The 18,985-nt window shown below is 34.9% G+C and overlaps 1 protein-coding gene and 1 long non-coding RNA gene across 7 annotated transcripts in view; one reads left to right on the top strand and one right to left on the bottom strand.

The window, feature by feature from the left end:
* Positions 1-18,985, top strand: part of LOC145977546 (glutamate receptor ionotropic, kainate 2) — a 136,737-nt gene that overhangs the window by 100,713 nt on the left and 17,039 nt on the right. For all 6 annotated transcript variants that reach the window (XR_014440544.1, XM_083109649.1, XM_083109650.1 and 3 more), the window contains exons 9-11: positions 8,911-9,012; positions 9,107-9,208; positions 14,939-15,142. Coding sequence is in view for 5 of the 6 variants with exons in the window: in XM_083109649.1 (XP_082965775.1) it covers positions 8,911-9,012; positions 9,107-9,208; positions 14,939-15,142 (408 nt within the window). In the remaining variant the exon portion in view is untranslated. The remainder of the gene's footprint in view (positions 1-8,910; positions 9,013-9,106; positions 9,209-14,938; positions 15,143-18,985) is intronic.
* Positions 326-6,819, bottom strand: LOC145977551 (uncharacterized). Its single transcript, XR_014440545.1, has 3 exons — positions 6,566-6,819; positions 4,897-5,171; positions 326-770 (listed from the first exon to the last, which is right to left on the bottom strand). It is a non-coding gene; the product is annotated as an uncharacterized LOC145977551 (long non-coding RNA).

The following is an 18,985-nucleotide window of genomic DNA, read 5'->3' on the forward strand; positions in this document are numbered from 1 at the left end:
GAATGTTGCTGTTGAATAATTTATTTAAACGGTCCTCTTGTGCCAAACACAAGCGTCAACTTCGCGACTGCGCCTCCGGTTCCGCAAAGCAAAGGCAAATCGATGCTTAATCGCACGATGCCTAAACTATAATGATATACCGCGTACGCATCTATATAGATGCCTTACAACCTGTTGAATACGGAATTGCTTGCGTCAAAATCTATGACGTGGGAAGTGGGGTAGAGTGGATGATAAATTACCTAACCCAGCTTTAGAGATCAACGCAAAGTAGTCAAAGATCAAATTCACCTCTCGGTTAATTAATCCCCTTCGCTTCGTCGATTTTAATTAAATTGTGATACGCATATTATGAGAAAACTGATTCTTTACAGTATTGCGATGTAAATTTCAATGATATCAGGTTTCATTGGCATTTAAGAATATCCACGACACACATTACAAGGCACGGTGCTCCTTGTAATTTACTTCCGTCTTTAGAGAAGCGTGATAGAGGCTGCCGTCGTAATTAGGTATTCACGTTCAGGCGGTTTACCGCTTAATTCAGCCGCGGCTTCTGTACGGCCTGTGGTACTTTTTAAAGGTCGTTTACGGCCTTACTCGACGGCCATTCCCGTCAGGAACACACTGGGAGTTGTCCCCCGTTGTTTCACGACTTGGTCCAAGTTCGAGGCTTTAACTGGGGCAGGGACGGGTCCATTAATTTACGGCCGTACTTTGTTATCCCCGGTTCCGTTCCCAGTTCCGTAGGAACTGCGTCCTGCGCCTTGCTGAAACGATCCACGCGAACGGTATTTTAATTAATCCATTCTCGTTCGACGAAAAAGAAACGCTATAAACTCTGGGCGACGTCGCATTTAATACAAAATATTCACGAAAGTATTACGCTATTAATAAATTGATATTGTTCGTGTATCGACGGACGAAAAATGCATGTGCTTGCACGTAGCAGTTATCGAACACAGGGATTGGAAGCTGTAAATAAAGCTCCGGGCGTAACCGCGTATATTATCCAAGCGTAACTATTAAAGCCTGCACAACATTGCATCCTTGCCAAAACCATAACATGTAACCTAGAATTTATCGAATCATATTGGAGCTAAATCCGGATCACAATATTTGCACATTCCATCAACTATTGACATTTGCGTTACAATTTTATTGTCAAACAAGGTTAAAAATTGCTCGATATTGCTCATATTGATTTGATTGCGTGATTTCTATCGTTTCCAATTGTCATCTGAAAAGATATCTCTCCACGAGATCCCGCTGGTAATATGGTTAATATCTTCCAAACTTTATATCATTGTGGTAGAAAAAAGAAACCATTACATTTATATGCAGTTACATTTTTATCCGTCGTAGCAAAAGTTTCGGCTTTTCCGTCACGTGATAAAAAATTTATCTTTAGAAGGATGAGACGATCAATCCTCCATTCTTGTTCGTTTCTGTAAGCTCTCATTCAATTTTATACAGTCAAGCTCGATTGATTCCGAATCGCTTGTCTGTAGAAGCGAGAAGCTGATTCCATCGCGTGTCTGCTATCTCATCGATCTTATTTAATTTTCAAATGGATCTGCCGGGAATCTTAAATCGCTCAAGGGGATTGAAAGTAATCCTTACAAGATCAGCGCGCGTTCGCAACTCTCGAGTTGCCTCCCCCTCGCCCGGGCTACTTGGATGATTTGAATTCGAGAAATCGAGGATCTCAAAGTGTGTCGGGAGAAATCCTCGTAATTATTTCTCGATGAGAATATACGGTGAGGACGACTCGATATTATAAACGATGGCTTTGTAAAGTAATATGAATTCATGTTATCAGGATTCGGGGCGTTATCTGATTACACCCGATATAACGGCAGTGAAAATTATTCAATAAATTGCGAATTTTCCGCAGAGAGATATAAAACAATCGTGTATTCGTGATACTAGGGCGATATATCGATATACATGAACGAATAATTTATAAATGTTGATGTCGCGCCGCCCATACACGAAATACTATTATTATGAAAAATTTGTCGGCTGTGCTAAAAACAAGAAGCCATTTCGGTTCAATTTTCATTTATTTGCGGATAATACTCGCACTGGAATGTATACAAGAGAAAAAAATAAATTGCGTATTTTAATACTCTGCATATATTAGAGATTTATGTAATATCCATGACAGAGTTACAATGAGGATTCTTGATCAAATTATGAACGTGTCATAAATAATGTCATAATATCTTATACATGTATACACAAACATCTTATACACGTACAACAATATTGATTTTATAATAGTCAGCAGCGCGTGAATTTACGATACCGTCTGTTACAATTATTTAAAATAAATCGTCGAAAGAAAATAAAATTGATACAATGATTCAAATAAATAAACTATTATAAATTAAAATCGATGAAACGATAATTTATCGTGCGCTCCGAACATTCTTTTTTAAATTACAATATCTTTCTTTCTCTATTTCTCTTTCTTTCTCTAGCTTGAAATATAGTATCAAATTTGCACGGAGCGAGGTACTTTTAATTTAAATACTATTTCTTTAACTTTTTCCGAGGATACGTCTCGACGAAGCTTTCATCTAATAAAATCTTGCGACTGTAAATACATACTTCATCTGCGAAACAAAATTCCGCGAGGGAGACGCTATCTCGGCACGAACGATTGAAATATAAGTGTCTAAATTTAGCAATACGGATGACTTCCCTTCCCACGATCCCGGAGAAACTTCAGCTCTTCTTGCTACATGCTAAATGCTTGCTTACTTGCTACTTTTTGTTTATATTTTTTATCTTTTTTTTAACAATAAAAATAAATATTCTCTTTAACGTACAATAGGCAAGCAAGTAAATAAGGTTATTTATAATAAAACTTAAAAAATATCAAAATTTTTTTTGTTTTATAAAGAATATTTCTAATGATATAAAATCAAGATACACTGATTATCTCTAAAACAATAAAGTCTATGTGAAAAATATAACCCCATAGGACTTCAAAATTTAATTTTTCTTTAAAATGTTTAACATATTTTAAATTATATATTATTAATTTATGAAAGTAAGCTTTTACGCGATTGGCAAAAATTATAACGAGTCATAGCGATATATTTCGCTGCTGCATCTTATATGTTATCTCTTACACGATATTTCATCTTGAATTTTCGGTCAAGAGAAAAAAATATTGCTACACGTTCACGTAAGACGCGCGAAGGAAAAATAAGCGATTTTCTCTAGAGTCGTGACTTTTTTACGACGCCGGCGAGAGAGCTCAATCTGTCGGCGCAGGCAAGCGACATTGCGGAAGCAAAAGTGTCGAGTCACATACACGAGTTGTTTACTAACTGCTAGTTCAGCCAGGTTTATACTAGCAGATGGAGAAAAGCTTTGATTTCTTATTGGGTCAATCTATGCGAGAGCAAGTTTCGTTTCGTGCCAAATTCCATTTTCAGAAGATATTTAGCTAGAGTGTACTTTCATTACGAGAATAAGTATGTAAATCAGACGGAAAAAGAAAGAAAAAGAATTAAGTACAGTATAGACATTTCGAAGGTACACATGTGCGTGCAAAGAGTGACCATGGTTATTGATTGCTTGGAGAATGTAACGCGTAGCATTTGCATTCGTTCTAGAATAACTTTGAGAGAGGAGCAACGAAGTTAAACTGCGAATAATTTACTAATGGAATTTTGTTTCGAAAAACCACCCATTGATGCAAATCTCTTATTCAGTGAATCGCAATGATGATAAAAAATATAAAATATATACGGCATACAATAATTAATTACATTTTCAAACTTATTCGTTAATTAAATATCGGTATTATGTTTCCAAAAAAAGATATATATTTTAATATAATTTATTATTCTCTTTTTTTAAAAAATAAATCGAGTTTTTAAATTATAAGATATATATACACAATAATATCTGAATAATATTTGTGCTTTTACTGCATGATATATCAAAACAAAATAATTATTATTTATAATATAAAATAAAGATATTTATACGTAAAGATTTTATTGAGTTATAAATGTGAGATCTGTACATTTAACCGAAATATTTAGTACATTTTGCTAATTAATAATAACATTTTTGAAATATATATTTCTCATATTAAAAAAAATAATCATTAAATAACCTTTTAAAATAATTACACATATTTTTTTCTCTTATTACATGGATAATGAAATATCTGAATAGTATTTTCATGTATTTTGACTCATTTTATATATTTAATTGTCACTTACGATTGTCATCTTCGTTTTTTATGGACGTTTCATTCAATATTGATTGGTCAATTAGCATTAAATTGATGACTCTTTTTTAAATAAATGCATATTTATTTTGTCATTTTTTAAATTATTTTTGAAAACTTGAAATATCTTTTTCTAAAAATATAAATTTCTAATATTTTTTTAGAATTATTATTTTATTTATCGTACTTAAAATAAATGATTCCTACATATCTTTTTTAGATCTATATTTTTAGATCTATATTTTAGATCTATATCTACATAAATTATTTCACGGAAGAAATAAATTTTTTAATAATATTTTACTTTAATAATACTTAAAAATAATTATTATTAATGATTATTTTCAATAGTAAGAATCATCTATTATCCAATAGTACTATTATACATCTTGTACATATGTAAGGCGAGAATGTATCCTGGAAATTCGTATAGATACAACGCGCATTTCGCTTTTAAGGCAGCTTCTCATATTCCGCTCGCATGGGCAGAATATACGCGACATGACACGAGACTCGCGAAAAGGACACAATGATAAAAGTCGTGGCCGTCGTCGCCGCGCCACGTTCAGCTATAAAAGGGGATTTTCTCGTGGACAAAAGAGGAGAGTATTTTCCTCGTAATAACAATTTATAATTACCTCGATGATATATCTGGCGGGGCCGACTTTTGCCCCCGTTGCCACGCGTGATGACGTTTGTCCTCGTTGACCATCGCCACACTCTTGGATTTGAGTCACGCCCGACAATCCATGGTAACTTCCGCTTTGGCTCTAATTAGACCCGTCACAAAAAGCGAAACTGCCGGATAGGACGACCGAGAATATCGCTAAATTTCCTGATTGTCCGTTCCGACCGTTTCCGTCTTCGCACCTGAATTCTAATCTCGATGTAATAAATGAATTGCGCGCATCATCTGCAAGAATTTTACGACACATTATTTATTACAAGAGGCATTCACTGAAAATTATATTTTTGGCAGAAAAATACACATACACATACAATAAATATATATGATGGAAATCTAACATCTCTCTTTTTGAACAGTTTAAGTATTTGTCATTTAATATTTAATAAATAATAATTGAGGTAGACAGAGAGCGGAATAAAAATTGATGCAAAAAAATTTATTCGGGCTTTGCTCTTGTATTTTTATCGCGATGCAATGATTGCGCGGTTTTATAGTACTCATCCGTTTATTTTTCAATCGCATTCAAATAAAATCTCTTCTCGTTTAATCTTCTCTCTATTGCTTTTAGTTGTCCGTTCTAATAATGGAAACGATCAATATTACCGTGCGAATGCTATCCTATAACAAGAATTTAAATATTAATCTAGAATCAAATACGACGCGCATTTCCTTTCACGTGGAAAATGAAAAAAATCATCGTTGTCATAATTTTTCAAATGTAAAAATCACTACGTCTTCTTCTCTTTTCTTGATTTTTTTGCCAACAGCCTGCAATCTTCTATTGGCGTGAAATCAATTTCTCGAGTGCGGAAAGAAACATTGTCCTACTCGCTAAAGGTATTCGTACACGCAGAAGGAGGTGATAATAATTTTTTCAGCGACAAACAGAGTTACATAACACTTTTAGAGAGGGATTCAAAATTAATTTTTTCAGTAATAATACACGCGACACATATAATACTGTAGTATATTTATTTTATTAATTTATTGTGAAGCACGCGCGTTCAAACGCGCGTAAAACGATGTTTATTATTCGCGGTCTGCAAACTGTCATGACATTTTACATTTGCATTCATTTATGCAACAGCATAATGTATATTTTATGAATATTTTACAGAGCAACGGTATATATAATATATTTAAAACATGCCATGTTGCTAATTCAGTACAATGTCGCATTTCATACGTTAATTTCACACTTTGTGGTTATGCGCTAACGAAAAATCTGGCCAGAGCTCGGCCACATTCGCGAAAAATACAAAGCTATGCAAAGGAATGTAGTCGCACGAGATAAATATGGCACAACTATATTTATATATCCTATACTGTTGGCGTATTATGCATTACGTAGGTAAAGTTTGAAGTCGCTTAAAAATCGACACGATTTATAATAATCTCATTAATAGCTTTCAGCGTCAGAACAAAGTCTCGAGTGCTATATTAAAATATTTCTTATATATTCGTTCAATGAGGAAAGCGTGGAAACTTCGCGTTACAATCGGAATGAGAAATCGTGAATTCTCTCCTGGCTGCTGCAAAATGAGGTAATCAAACTTTAGGTCGCATTTATTCTCCGCGCTCCACTTTATTTTCCATTTCTATGCATTCGTCTTACTTACTTCTTGCGTTATCCCGCGAAAAACGAAACGCTATGGAGGAACTCTCGAATATATTTTCATTCTTACCAGACGTATTTATCCAAGTCCCATTTAGATATGTTTTTATTATATCCCATTTAGATATGTTTTTATTATATCCCGGTTTTAATGGTACGAAGGATTAAATGCACTTTTGCTTTGCTTTGCCGCTCTTTTATCCCGGAAATCGTCAAAAACTCGAGTTGTCAAACATCGTCAAGCCCAGATGGGTTGATTTTCACGACCGGCCGCACAATAAACTCATAAAGTTTTTTTTATGTTTGATATTATTTGCTGTTGGGATTTTGTTACGAGACGCATCTCGCTGTATAAAGTGGGAGAATATATTGACGCGTTTGCGCGCGTGCTTCACGTCATAACTTTAGCGCGATACGCGGAGAGAACTTCGGCTCTTAAATACTTAACTGCGGTTTCCTTCCGATTCGCGTAATTCTTCCATGTCGTCATCTCGGATGATGAAAGGAATAGAGCGTCTCAACAATTCACCTTGTTCCGTATTCTCATTAAATTTCGAATAAAGCGTGTTTTATAATACATTTATAAAATTATAAAATTATTACATTTTCTAAATATTTATATCAAAAGTACAAACCTGCCAGTTGTCAAAAATTATAATTATAGTAGAAACTTTTTTTATCTTATTTAGTGCGTCTATTAATTTTTTGATGATTAATTTTTGATGGTTCTAATTAATCTCTTTTAATCAAGCCCGATTACATTTTTATAACAGAAGCAGCAAATTTTACATAATAAATTATGCGCGCGTGTTTCAATAATTTTATATATGCAACGATTTCTTTTTCATATATGTAATCTTCTCCTATTTTTAGAGATAAATAAATTTACATTACAATTTATTTAATCTTTTTACAGTTTAAGATAAATGACTTAAGTTTCTAGTGAACACATAAAACTAAAAATACGAAGTGAAATCACTGTTAAATATCTCTCCTTTAAATAAATTGCAACTTTATCAATTTTATAATGTAAATATAGATGAATAATTACAAATATATATAGTATGTTCTAATTATAACTATTTTTATTATAACTCTTTTAATTTTAAAAAGTAATTTTACAAATGTCCAAATAAAAATAAATATAATATAATAGAAAATTCTGTTGCGTAAAAGAATGAAAATTTACAATATTACAATGGAACAATGGGGAAAGCGTTTGAATTATGGTTTAGATCAGCATATTTTATACACGAGAAAGCATAAAACTCGTATAATTTTCAAAATATTTAAACGTTTTTGATCATTTTCACACAGTAATTTTTTCTATATCGCGCGTGTGATTAAACAGTTTTTCACTCATTATTATTATTTCATTCATTATTTGCATTCACTTTAGACTTTGTCGCGGTAAAAGGGAGAAGCCGGAGGTTAAAAAGTTTCTCAAATCATCGATGCGGAAAATTCAACTTTGAAGATCTCTCTCAAATTTATGCATTCCACGATCCCCGTTGAGAGGCGGAGGCTACGCGTATCTCCGCCTCGTCTCTTTCCCTTCGCCGCTGTTGCCCCCGTCACTCTCTTAATATCGCCCAACATCGATGGCTCCGTAGATTTCCGTGACATTTTTAAACGAAAACGATGAAAAGCCACCTGCCGCCCCCAACCATCACCCTCCCGCCCCGGCACGAGATACCCGTGAAGGAGGAGCTTTATAACGACTTTACGAGATTCGCAGAGCTCGCACGAACGGTAACGACTTCCTAAGTGTGAAAATTTTAAAGCTACCGGAAGAAAATTTCTGAGCCGGTGATACACCCGATTTTAAAGCCGTTAGACAGACTTACAGTTAGTTACACCGTGCGAGTTTGGTCTCCGCGACCGGAAGACTCCGCATCCGATACGCACGACGAGATTGAGAGATTTACACCGATGATGCGCGCCCGTCTTGCATCGCATTTTAATACAGTCTACAGTTTATACAGAGCGCAAGGAGAAAATCCTCTTTCGGTCTTCGACTTCTCACCTACGATCATAAATAGTACAACACACTCTGATCTCGTATATTTTTTGTGATATTACCGATGACAGAATAAATTCGCATTTCCCATTTTCTTCTTTGTTGATGTGTTATTATGTTATATATACTGTGATGTTTAAAAGAAATGTTATTTAACAGAGTCAAACAAGCGAAGAAAATCGAAACAGTTTTATGAAGTACGTTTTCAACCAAGTTTGTTATTTTAAGTTGAATTTTTTGAATATAGCCTGCACGCGAGATAACATCCAACTAACTGCATGGAACATAGAGTGCTGTCTCACAAACGTCGACAACGGTTTTTGTTGCAGGTTGAGATGAAAGGGATCTCCGGACCAATTGAATTTAAAGAAGGACGCAGAATACAGTTTAAATTGGATCTGCTGAAACTGAAACAACACTCGCTCGTCAAGGTACGTCCTGACTTACTGAGCAAAACAGGAAGACCAACGTGAATCTATATAACACGCAGATGGGATATATATAAAATTATATATGCGAAACTAGGTCGGCGAGTGGCGTCCTGGCACCGGCATCAACGTCACGGATACCGCAGCCTTCTTCGAGCCTAGCATCGGGAACGTAACTCTAATCGTGATCACTATACTGGTGAGTTGCACGATAGTTTCATTACACGCCTAGCGTGGTAAAAATGCCATCACAAAAAGATATTTCATAGTTGACATAAGACATAAAACACGAGATAAAAATATTCATTTCTCTTCGAAAATAATTAAATTATTTGGCGGTAATTATTATTGATGCACAATAACCGCTGCTTTCGAAAAGATATAAAATGAAATTGTCAATCGCAATACCGACTATCCGATATTATCCATCCACTCATTTTGGAAGAAACGGATCGAACAAGGTACGCGCGATGTCCGTTGAAAGTTCCTCGATATGGTCGGCGCCAACGTGTCTCGTCGTAAATCCGCATTATGGTCTCAAAGCGTTTTCCGTTATTCTTGCATGAATCCGTGCGTTCGGCACAGATGCAAGAGATGCCATATGTGATGATGCATCACGAGAAAAACTGCACCGGGAATTCGCGGTTTTACGGTTTTTGCGTGGACCTCATGGCGGGAGTGGCGAGGGAAGTGGGTTCCCCGTATCAGTTGGAGCTGGTACTGGACAGGAAGTATGGCACGCGAAGCCCGGAAACCGGCGAGTGAAATGGCATCGTCAGAGAGCTCATGCGACATGTACTCGTATGATTTGGTTTGTTTTGTTTCAGTTTCGTCTCTCTGTTTTAATTCGCACTGTTCCGTTCTGCGCCACTCGTATCGCTAGAATGTTACTGGTTATCTCGATTTTTTCAGTTCAGTCGACTTATATTGGATGAAAGAAATTGTTATCTTTGTTAGCTGGATCTACAACGAATTGTATGTCAAATTAGATTACATGTTCATTTATGCTGATTCAACATTCAATGCTTGTGATTCATCGATAGCGTACTGTGACTGATCAATACAAAGTTTTACTACTGCGAAACTTTTTTTGTTAGATAAAATCTCAATGTCTTGATAGCCCATATATATATATTGAGCTATCAAGGCATTGAGGAGATTTTATCTAACAAGGAAATTTTCGCAGTAGTAAAACTTTCTATTGGTCAGCCGGTACGATATCGATGAATCACAAGCATTGCGTATTGAATTATCATGAATAATCAACATAAACGAATATGTAGTTTAATTTGATGTACAATTCGTAGGTGGATTCAATTAAAGAAACTAAAAATTTTTTAACCACCCAATATAATTGGCTGAACTGAAAAAATCAAGATATATATATATATATATATATATATATATATATATATATATATATATATATATATATACAATTTCATTAATAGAAAGAATAAACATTAATTTATTATTTTTTTTATAAAAAAATTTTTCAGAATGTAAAAAATATAATTACGATTAGATGTTCTATTTTGCTGTAGTCCCTACTTTCAATTATGATTTTAGTTTATGTATCCAATTACATGTTTCTATTATGCTGCGCAGCTCGAATCTGTTCTCCTAGTAACTCATTATGATCAATTACACCGCGTATCTCGTCGTATCATAGAACAGAGGAGCCGCGATGGGTGAAGGTAAATCACAATGCGGTGTGTACGGCATAATGCGCCCGCGATATTGGCAACTCGCAAATACCAGTCGATATGAAATAAGATCGTAAATCAATCAATGATCATAGCAAGTTAATTATTAATGGCACGGTTTATCGCATCGTGAAATTTATCAGCAATGTGTCGAGTTTCCAGATTAATGTTATTAAATTCTGAGTTTTTTTTTCGATTTTATATATGAACACTGACCTACATATATGCGCGCGATTCTTCGAAAAATTCTTAATTTAAAAAGCGTGGAAATTCGATATAATAAAATGGCTCTTCAACATCTCACTACTTTTATTATACATTTTAATGTTATAATAATTATGACGAAACGTAAAATGATAAAAGCGAAACGAATCATTTAAAATATATATTATAAACGAAATATATATTCTACTTCTAATGATGAAAGATAATATTTTTATCTATTTTTATTTAATGTTTCATAATACATGTGTATATATGTATATGTATGTACTATAATATAAGTACGTAAAGAAAAATGTCCTTAATATAACATTCTAATTATGTGCCAAATTGATACCAAACGAGTCTACTAATATGACTATAATATATGTATATGCAAATAATTTAATTAATTGCACAATTTTTTTCTCTCTATCTCTCTCTTTCTCTTTTTCTATGCAAATGTGAAAAACAATGCGATAATTTTTGCATATCATAAAATTAAATGTTGTATTAAAAACAGTAGAAAAATTTTTCTTAATTAAAAACATGATACGTGAAATACATTTTAGTAATGACGTCTAATTATATTTTGATGAAAATAAAAACGCGAATATTTATAAAATTATATTCTTTGTTGACATAATAAAAACTAATAAAATGCTTTATAAATTCCATAACGTTATTCGCGCAAATATAATTCTCTTTCTCGTCCATTATATACGAAATAATTTACAATTCTGAATAGTATTTATCCTGAATAGGATTTTTCGTAACAGTTATTTACTTTAATAATCAATTGTTGTTTCTTAGATACGAGAAAACTACCTAAAATAGCGCACGAATCTTTATTAATAATTAAGGATATACATACGGGTCGGTCTATACCAATGTATAATATGATCATGTTCGATATTGAAATTTGTGCTGGGCTCTTCTCTTGTTAAATCTTTCACGGTCTTGCAGCTTCACGCTTCACGTACTTCGCCGCTTTATTCAAGATTCATGTATTATTCAAAGGAGAGTTAAAAGTGGCCTTGCAATCTCCATTAAATTGGCTTTAAATTAATTTTATATCTCATTTTTTGTCTTTTCCTCACATTGAGGATTTTAATACTCTCTCAGCTCACATAAGAATATGCCATATTAAGTAATCATTCATAAAAGCCACCGGCTGTTTAATACGTCCTTCTCTTAATTTGCGCGTCTAAAGAATCAAGTCTTTTAGGGGAGATTTTCGTTTCCTTCACATTGAAATCTAGGATAAATATTTTCGTCCGATTCATATCTCGCGAAAAATAATGTCTCTCTCCATAAGAATTTTATTTCTAGCTATGTACGTTTTTCATCTCTGTTTTCATGCGTGCATTCGCGCAGCTTATTTGGATTAAATCTTATGTTTGAATTTTCAAGCTTTTTCCATGCATATGTATACATACGTCTGCATATCAAGTTTTTGCAAACGAATATAAAATTTCAAATAGTATGAATAAAATATGTGTATGTTTCTATTTTCTCTTTGAAAATTTAGTTAACAAAATTAATACTATTATAATAACGAAGTTAAAAATATTGATAAAACAAAGTATTGGATAATGAGTTAAAAAGTCTGGGTGAATCAACATATTCTTTACTTATTTTCCTGATATATTATTTGTCGACTTAATTACCATGCCAAATGTATTTTCTGCATAAATACTACTATTACAATTAATCCGGTCGAAATTCTCATATGCAGCTCGTAAATATTAAATCTGGTCGACATTTCCTCTAATTAAATCTCTCACGTTTTCGCGGCAACGCAGAACTGGCCCCATTTTCATCTAAAACGACGGAGAGCTTCATGAAGTGAAGTTACTTTATTGCATTTCAAGAAGCCGATTTGAATTTAAATTTAAATCTAGATCGCACGCGCGCATGCGCTAGAGTTCTCAATTCTCTGAATATATAGCGACCGCGTGATAATACTGACTTTTTACCTTTTTAACACCGCTCGTTCCTCATAAGGATAATATTTACTCGGTAGACCCTCGTTTGCTCGCGTACGTTTTTACCGTGCAATTATCGAAATTATCCACACAATTTTTCCCTTTCTTTCTTCTCTATATTCTCCGTTAACAAAACGTATCCTTCCAACATTGATTATTTATACCGACGCTTTACCAAACATTTAATCCCACATATCTCGCATGAAAAAATAGTGGATTAAATGTCTGATATGTGATGAAAATTAAATATTTGAAGTTTTCCTGTTTTTCAAGGAAAATTATATTTGCTATTGTATTTATTCCGTCGAAGTAAAAGGTGAAAAAATAGTAAATCTCTAAATTAGTGTACCCTTCTTATATTCGAATATTTAATTTGCATGAATCTTTAACTGTTAATCACTTTTTAATAAACAACAAGTGAGAGAAATCTTTTAGAAGTTATCGTCATTTTAACATGAGTCAAGATTAAGATCATTGGTAAAGAATACATTAATCTAGATTTATCAAAAAAATTATCGAAAGAAATTAACGTTATGCGATATAGACTGTAAATCATACTTTACTTTTCACGTGGAAAGAGATTAATTCATCCAAAGTTTTTCACTTCTCTTATCAATCATATGTATCTTATTATGTCAATGTATGAATCGAAGATTAATTGTCGATGATGTCATCTCTATGTCGATTAAATTAAATTTCTTTACTCGCTTTTTATAAACCTAACAAACGAGATTTACTAAGCAAACTGCCGTCTAGCTGACATATAACTTTACGCACGTTGATCGCCACTCTCGCACCTGCGTCTCCGATACCTGCGACACGCAGTTGTTATGCATGCAAAGCGCATCTCCGCCTCTCCTTTCTCTCCGTCCCGCGCGAATGTTCAATGTAATAGTCTATCGAAGAGTAATCCATTTAGCCAGTAATCAGCATCGAGAGAGCCATCGAATCGCGTGCGATGTGCAAGCGCACTCCGCTACCGAAGGCCCAAACATACTCGGAATGCCGTCGTAAATACCAATTAAAGCTGTCCACATCGCTACGAAGATGCACGATCTGCTATCGTTCCAATTCTTTGGTGCTGAGAATGGCGACATGACATTTTCACGCGGAATTCATATGGGTTTTGTTTTGACTTTGACGAAAAACGCAAGCATTTCTTCTCAGTCGAGATGTCATGGGACCCCGTAGCGCCGCTTGTAACTTGCAAGAATTTTTTTATTATGTTTTTTGTGTGTAGATATTTTTATTTAATTATTTTATTTTTTTGTGTAGATATTTTTATTCAATTATTTTATTTATGTGAAAACGCAAAGGTTAATATCTTCAATCATTCAAGTCTAAGAAATCGATCAAAGGTGCATAATTCATTAAATATCTCAAAAATCAATTTAAAAAGTCTTTTTCGCAACACGCATATTTCCGTTTCACTCGCTGAATTCCAAAAAATGTATATTACTAGTCTGTAATTCTGTTTTATTATTCCCGAACAGTTCCCCCAAAAAATATGCATTTATTTATTCAAAACTCGCGTCACGAAATTGAAATAAACGGATAGTTTTATATTCAACTATCGACCTATATTATCTAATTGATCGATAGTTATAAGGCGCAGCTTATTACTTTTTAATCAGGCCTGTAGTCGTTTCTCTCGGCAAAATGAGCAAGGTAAAATTTCCTTAATCTTCTCGAGCAGACCAAAGCCGTAAAACTTGAACCTCATGCGCGACCCTTTTACTCGGGAAAGAAAGAAAAAAGAGTTTACGTCTCCACACAGTCTCTCCCCTGTAAAATTCTTATGACAGACATGTAAATGCCTTATCGTTGCGCGCCGACCTTCTCGCCGATCATATCGATAGATCCGGCGTAGGAGAGCTCCGCGAAGCGGATGTCGGATAAGGAAATGGGCGGGAAGACTGGCGGAGACAGACGAGAATAGAGACAGAGAAAGGAAGCGAGAGAGGAGAATCGCGAAAGAAAGCCTGTATGGGATGCGAGTAAAAGAGCGGTAGCTCCTTTTTATGATCCCTGTAGGAGCAGCCGTATGTAATGCTGAGGAGCGAGGGGAATTTCAGCGGAAACGCTCGCTACAAGGGCTTCTGCATCGACCTGCTGAAGGAGATAGCGCACATGGTGGGCTTCGCTTACAGGATCGAGCTCGTGCCGGACGGCAAGTATGGCGTTTACGATTACGAGACCGGCGAATGGAACGGGATAGTGCGCCAGTTGATGGACAAGGTGAGTGTCTGGATAGGTAAGACGCACGAATCTCGTGCGTTTATACGCGTCAATAATTGATTCGAATTAGCGATAAGACAAGAACACAGTTTATATTTGAAACACTCGAAAAAAAACTCGATCTTTCTAAGGAATTATGACAATTATTATAAAGACCAGTATGTATGATTCTTAAAGCGAAATATTGATAACAGATATTAGTGTTTCAACGTCATTTTCTCGTTCGCGTGGATCTTCTAGGTACATTAACTTGCTATTAGTGAGTGTCGATGAGTGTATGAAACATGGACTGCGATGAACTTTCGAAATGAGATGCTGACATTACCTGATACGGCGGTATAATTTACCCGTAATAGAAACGATGCTTACATAGCAGTATATTACACAATCTAGCATGTTTAGAGATTGTTGACTGTCAAGTCCCATGCAGCACAGATAGTTTTGATAAACACAACAAAGGGTGGTTAACCGAATCCCGATAAGGAACGTGTATTGACATTGGCGAGGAGATGCGTCCTCGGGAATTACATTTCCTCGCGGATGTATATTGGATTACACACATTGAATTACATTGAATTACATTTCACGTTGCTGGTATTATCCATATAGTATAAGTATAGGCGTTATCCTGTCAACGAGCAAACTAGGGGACTTCGCCACTCGAAATAACGCGAGTTACAATTACTTGTTTTAAAAATTATCACTCTTCCTTACACATCCCCAAAACGCGATACAGGTTGGAATATCGTTTCAGACACGCTCCATGTTAGAAGGGCATTAATCATGCAAATTGACACGACCATAACTGCAGAGCCGAACGATACAGTGGGGTGTAACGTAATATCGGAAGCCATCGTGCCATTTTGTCACCGCATTCCGATTGGCAACCAGCGAATCAGTGCACTTTGCGTAGAGCTTAGAGACGCGACGCGTTGGATACTGTTCGCTTTTGCAATTCAAATGGCGGACAGATGCCGTGTATGAGCACGTTTCTACCGGCAAGGCGTGAAACTAGCCCGCGTATATTGCTACGTCTACATTTCAAGTAGCCGATTGATTAAGTGCCGCATACGCGCGCGCAATTCCGTTCTAGAGAATTTCAATATCCCGCTGACATTTGTAGCAGATGCGACGGCGACAGCGCCGCGATAACGATGTCAACCGGCTCGTCTGTCGCAAAGTATCATAGAGGCAAAGATACCATCGTATAAAAGTAGTTTTTCCAACGTTAAATGCATAATATTTCATTATAAAATATATTTATACTTTTACTAATTTTTATATTAATTATATTTACGTCATTTGTGACGTCTATGCATCGCACCGATCGCAACGTATAGTCTAACGTGGTTGAAGCAATAAAAACCCGTGTATAAATTTGCAGTTGGTTTTATCATGGATGAGAATCAATTGGATTCCGGTTCGAATCTACGTTAACGTAGATCGCGAGATCTCTCTCGATGCGTTGTGCGAAACACGCGAGTATATTTTCTACGCTTCACAAACGAGATTTTCTCACGAGTGAGAGAGAGAGAAAGAGATCAAACGCGCCCGCTTTCATCCCTTGTTTTCGCACGTACTTTCTTCACCCCGGTACATTTAAGAGCGCGCTCGCGGTTTTCGGAAAGAACTAAGTAGGATGTAACCAGTCGTGTATCTAGCGGCGATATCTACATTCCAGAACTACTTTCGCCATAAATTTCGAACTTCGGGATTGGGTTCAGTATCCGACTGCTGCGAAACTGCAAGGGCGCACTTTTATCACGATGAATAATGTATAATCCTGCGTGTAATAGAAACTACAACCTTGTATAGAAATAATTAATTCCAATGTAAGCGCGAGAGACGATACAGCTCTCGACGTAATACTGTTGGCTTTACGGATAACGTTAAAAGAGAAAAAAAAACATGTGCACATAAAATGTTTAAACGTGCATTTACTTTAATCAGATAATGAACGAGGAGCTGTCGATATCGTAGCATTGATAACGCAAATGGAATAATTAGACATGTTCAAACCTTGAAAAGAAAGAAGCGACATAACGATTATTAATCATCTAATATTTCTTTATATTTATTCTCAACATTTTTCTATATTCTATATTTATTGAAATGCCAAATTATCAGTAAAAAGATAAATTAAAAAAAAAATATTTAATAATGAATCATTCTTGAATTTAATAAAATCACATTGTAGGAAAATTAATTGATTTATCTCCTCTAAAAAATCTTTAATTCTCAGTTTCACTAAAATAAAATTAATAAAAATAATTTTTCCGTCTTTAAGAATAATGATACTTTTTTCATAAATTAATTTCTGTGTAATTATTAAAAATAATAATACTTCTTCATACACATACTATAATATACAGTCTAAAGAGATAAACAATAAGATAATTGTGAATAATTGTGCAACAAAGGCTGTGATTGAAATCTTGTTTTTCTTTATGAATAATATGAAAAACATTAATAAAAATATAAATTTATACATGTTTGATAGGGAAAGATAAATACATACATATGTAAGAGCGTATTACTTGGCGCGTAAAATATTTTACATAGTATATCTTATTTAGTATTATTACAGATACTACTTATAGTATACCTGATTCGAATCAGAGCGCATTAAGCCCTTCTGATGCTTTATACAATCGATGATACGATGATGAGCGTGAAAACGTGCGCGCCCGCGCACATATGGCCTGACGTGAAATCATGAGAAATCGCGATACGAGTCGGCGAAATTTCTCATTTTCGTCGAGACCCGCGGACTGCCGGTCGTTACAAAGCGACCAGCACTACGTTATTCGGACGGCGGTATTAATTTTGTCAGATGATCATTAATAATGCTCGCCGCAGTCGTCGCCCGTTCCCCCGCTCGCCACCCTTCCTCTCGCCCTCGTTCACCAAGAGAGCGAAACCGAGGACGGAAAAATGATGATAAAAAGGCGACGGCGCGTAATATGCCTAGAAACGGCGTCGTATTTTAGCGACTTAAACATAGTTAAGCGGATCTCACCGAGAAGTCCACAGTCTGGAACGTCAAAGGGAAGATTAATCGGGACCAAGTCTAATTAGGTCTTAATTATCGTATAATATATTCTAAATCTTCTCTTATAGTTTATACTATTTTGTTTCTTTCTAGAAACTTGCAATTATATAAATCCGACTTTAGATATAATTCTATAATTATATAATTCTAAATCTCATGATTTCATGTTCAATATATTCTAATAAATGTGCGTATATCTCGCTTGTTCAAGTATTTCTCGTATTACATGAGACAAAATTGTGAATAGAAATTCTATCTCGGATTTTATTGCGATTTACATATCATTTCAAAATACTGTTGAGGCATTTTTTCGAGCAGATATATTATTTTACATGTGAAAATATATAAATATAATATTAATTTGCAATTTAATGCAACAAGTTTTAGAGTATTCATTGACACGCGAAATATGCAAAATGTTACACGAGATATTAATTTTCCCCGCGTGAATTCTTCTGAATAGGATGATACATCGATATTTCATTTTTTTATCTGAACACGTTGATAAATGGGATATCGTTTGTCGGCGCCACGTGAAAAGGTAACGAAGCTAAAAAACGAATGAACAAAACAAAAAAAATTCTTGCTCGCGATGTATCATCGTCGTCATGGAAATTATTAATCGACAAAGAGCGGAATTCTCAACGGAAAAAAAATGTTAAAGTAAATAATGCAAACATCCCACGCGCGGTATATAAATATTTCTCGCAAAGTCCTATGTTAAATTAATACCGCGCTTTTTTTTCCGGTGTATCTACGACTGCGGCTTTAATCGACCTCTGGCACGTTCA

Source organism: Camponotus vicinus, unplaced genomic scaffold (assembly GCF_025532165.1).
Source record: "Camponotus vicinus isolate PSW18456_S1 unplaced genomic scaffold, iyCamVici1.0 SCAF_9, whole genome shotgun sequence".
NCBI classification, from domain to species: domain Eukaryota; kingdom Metazoa; phylum Arthropoda; class Insecta; order Hymenoptera; family Formicidae; genus Camponotus; species Camponotus vicinus.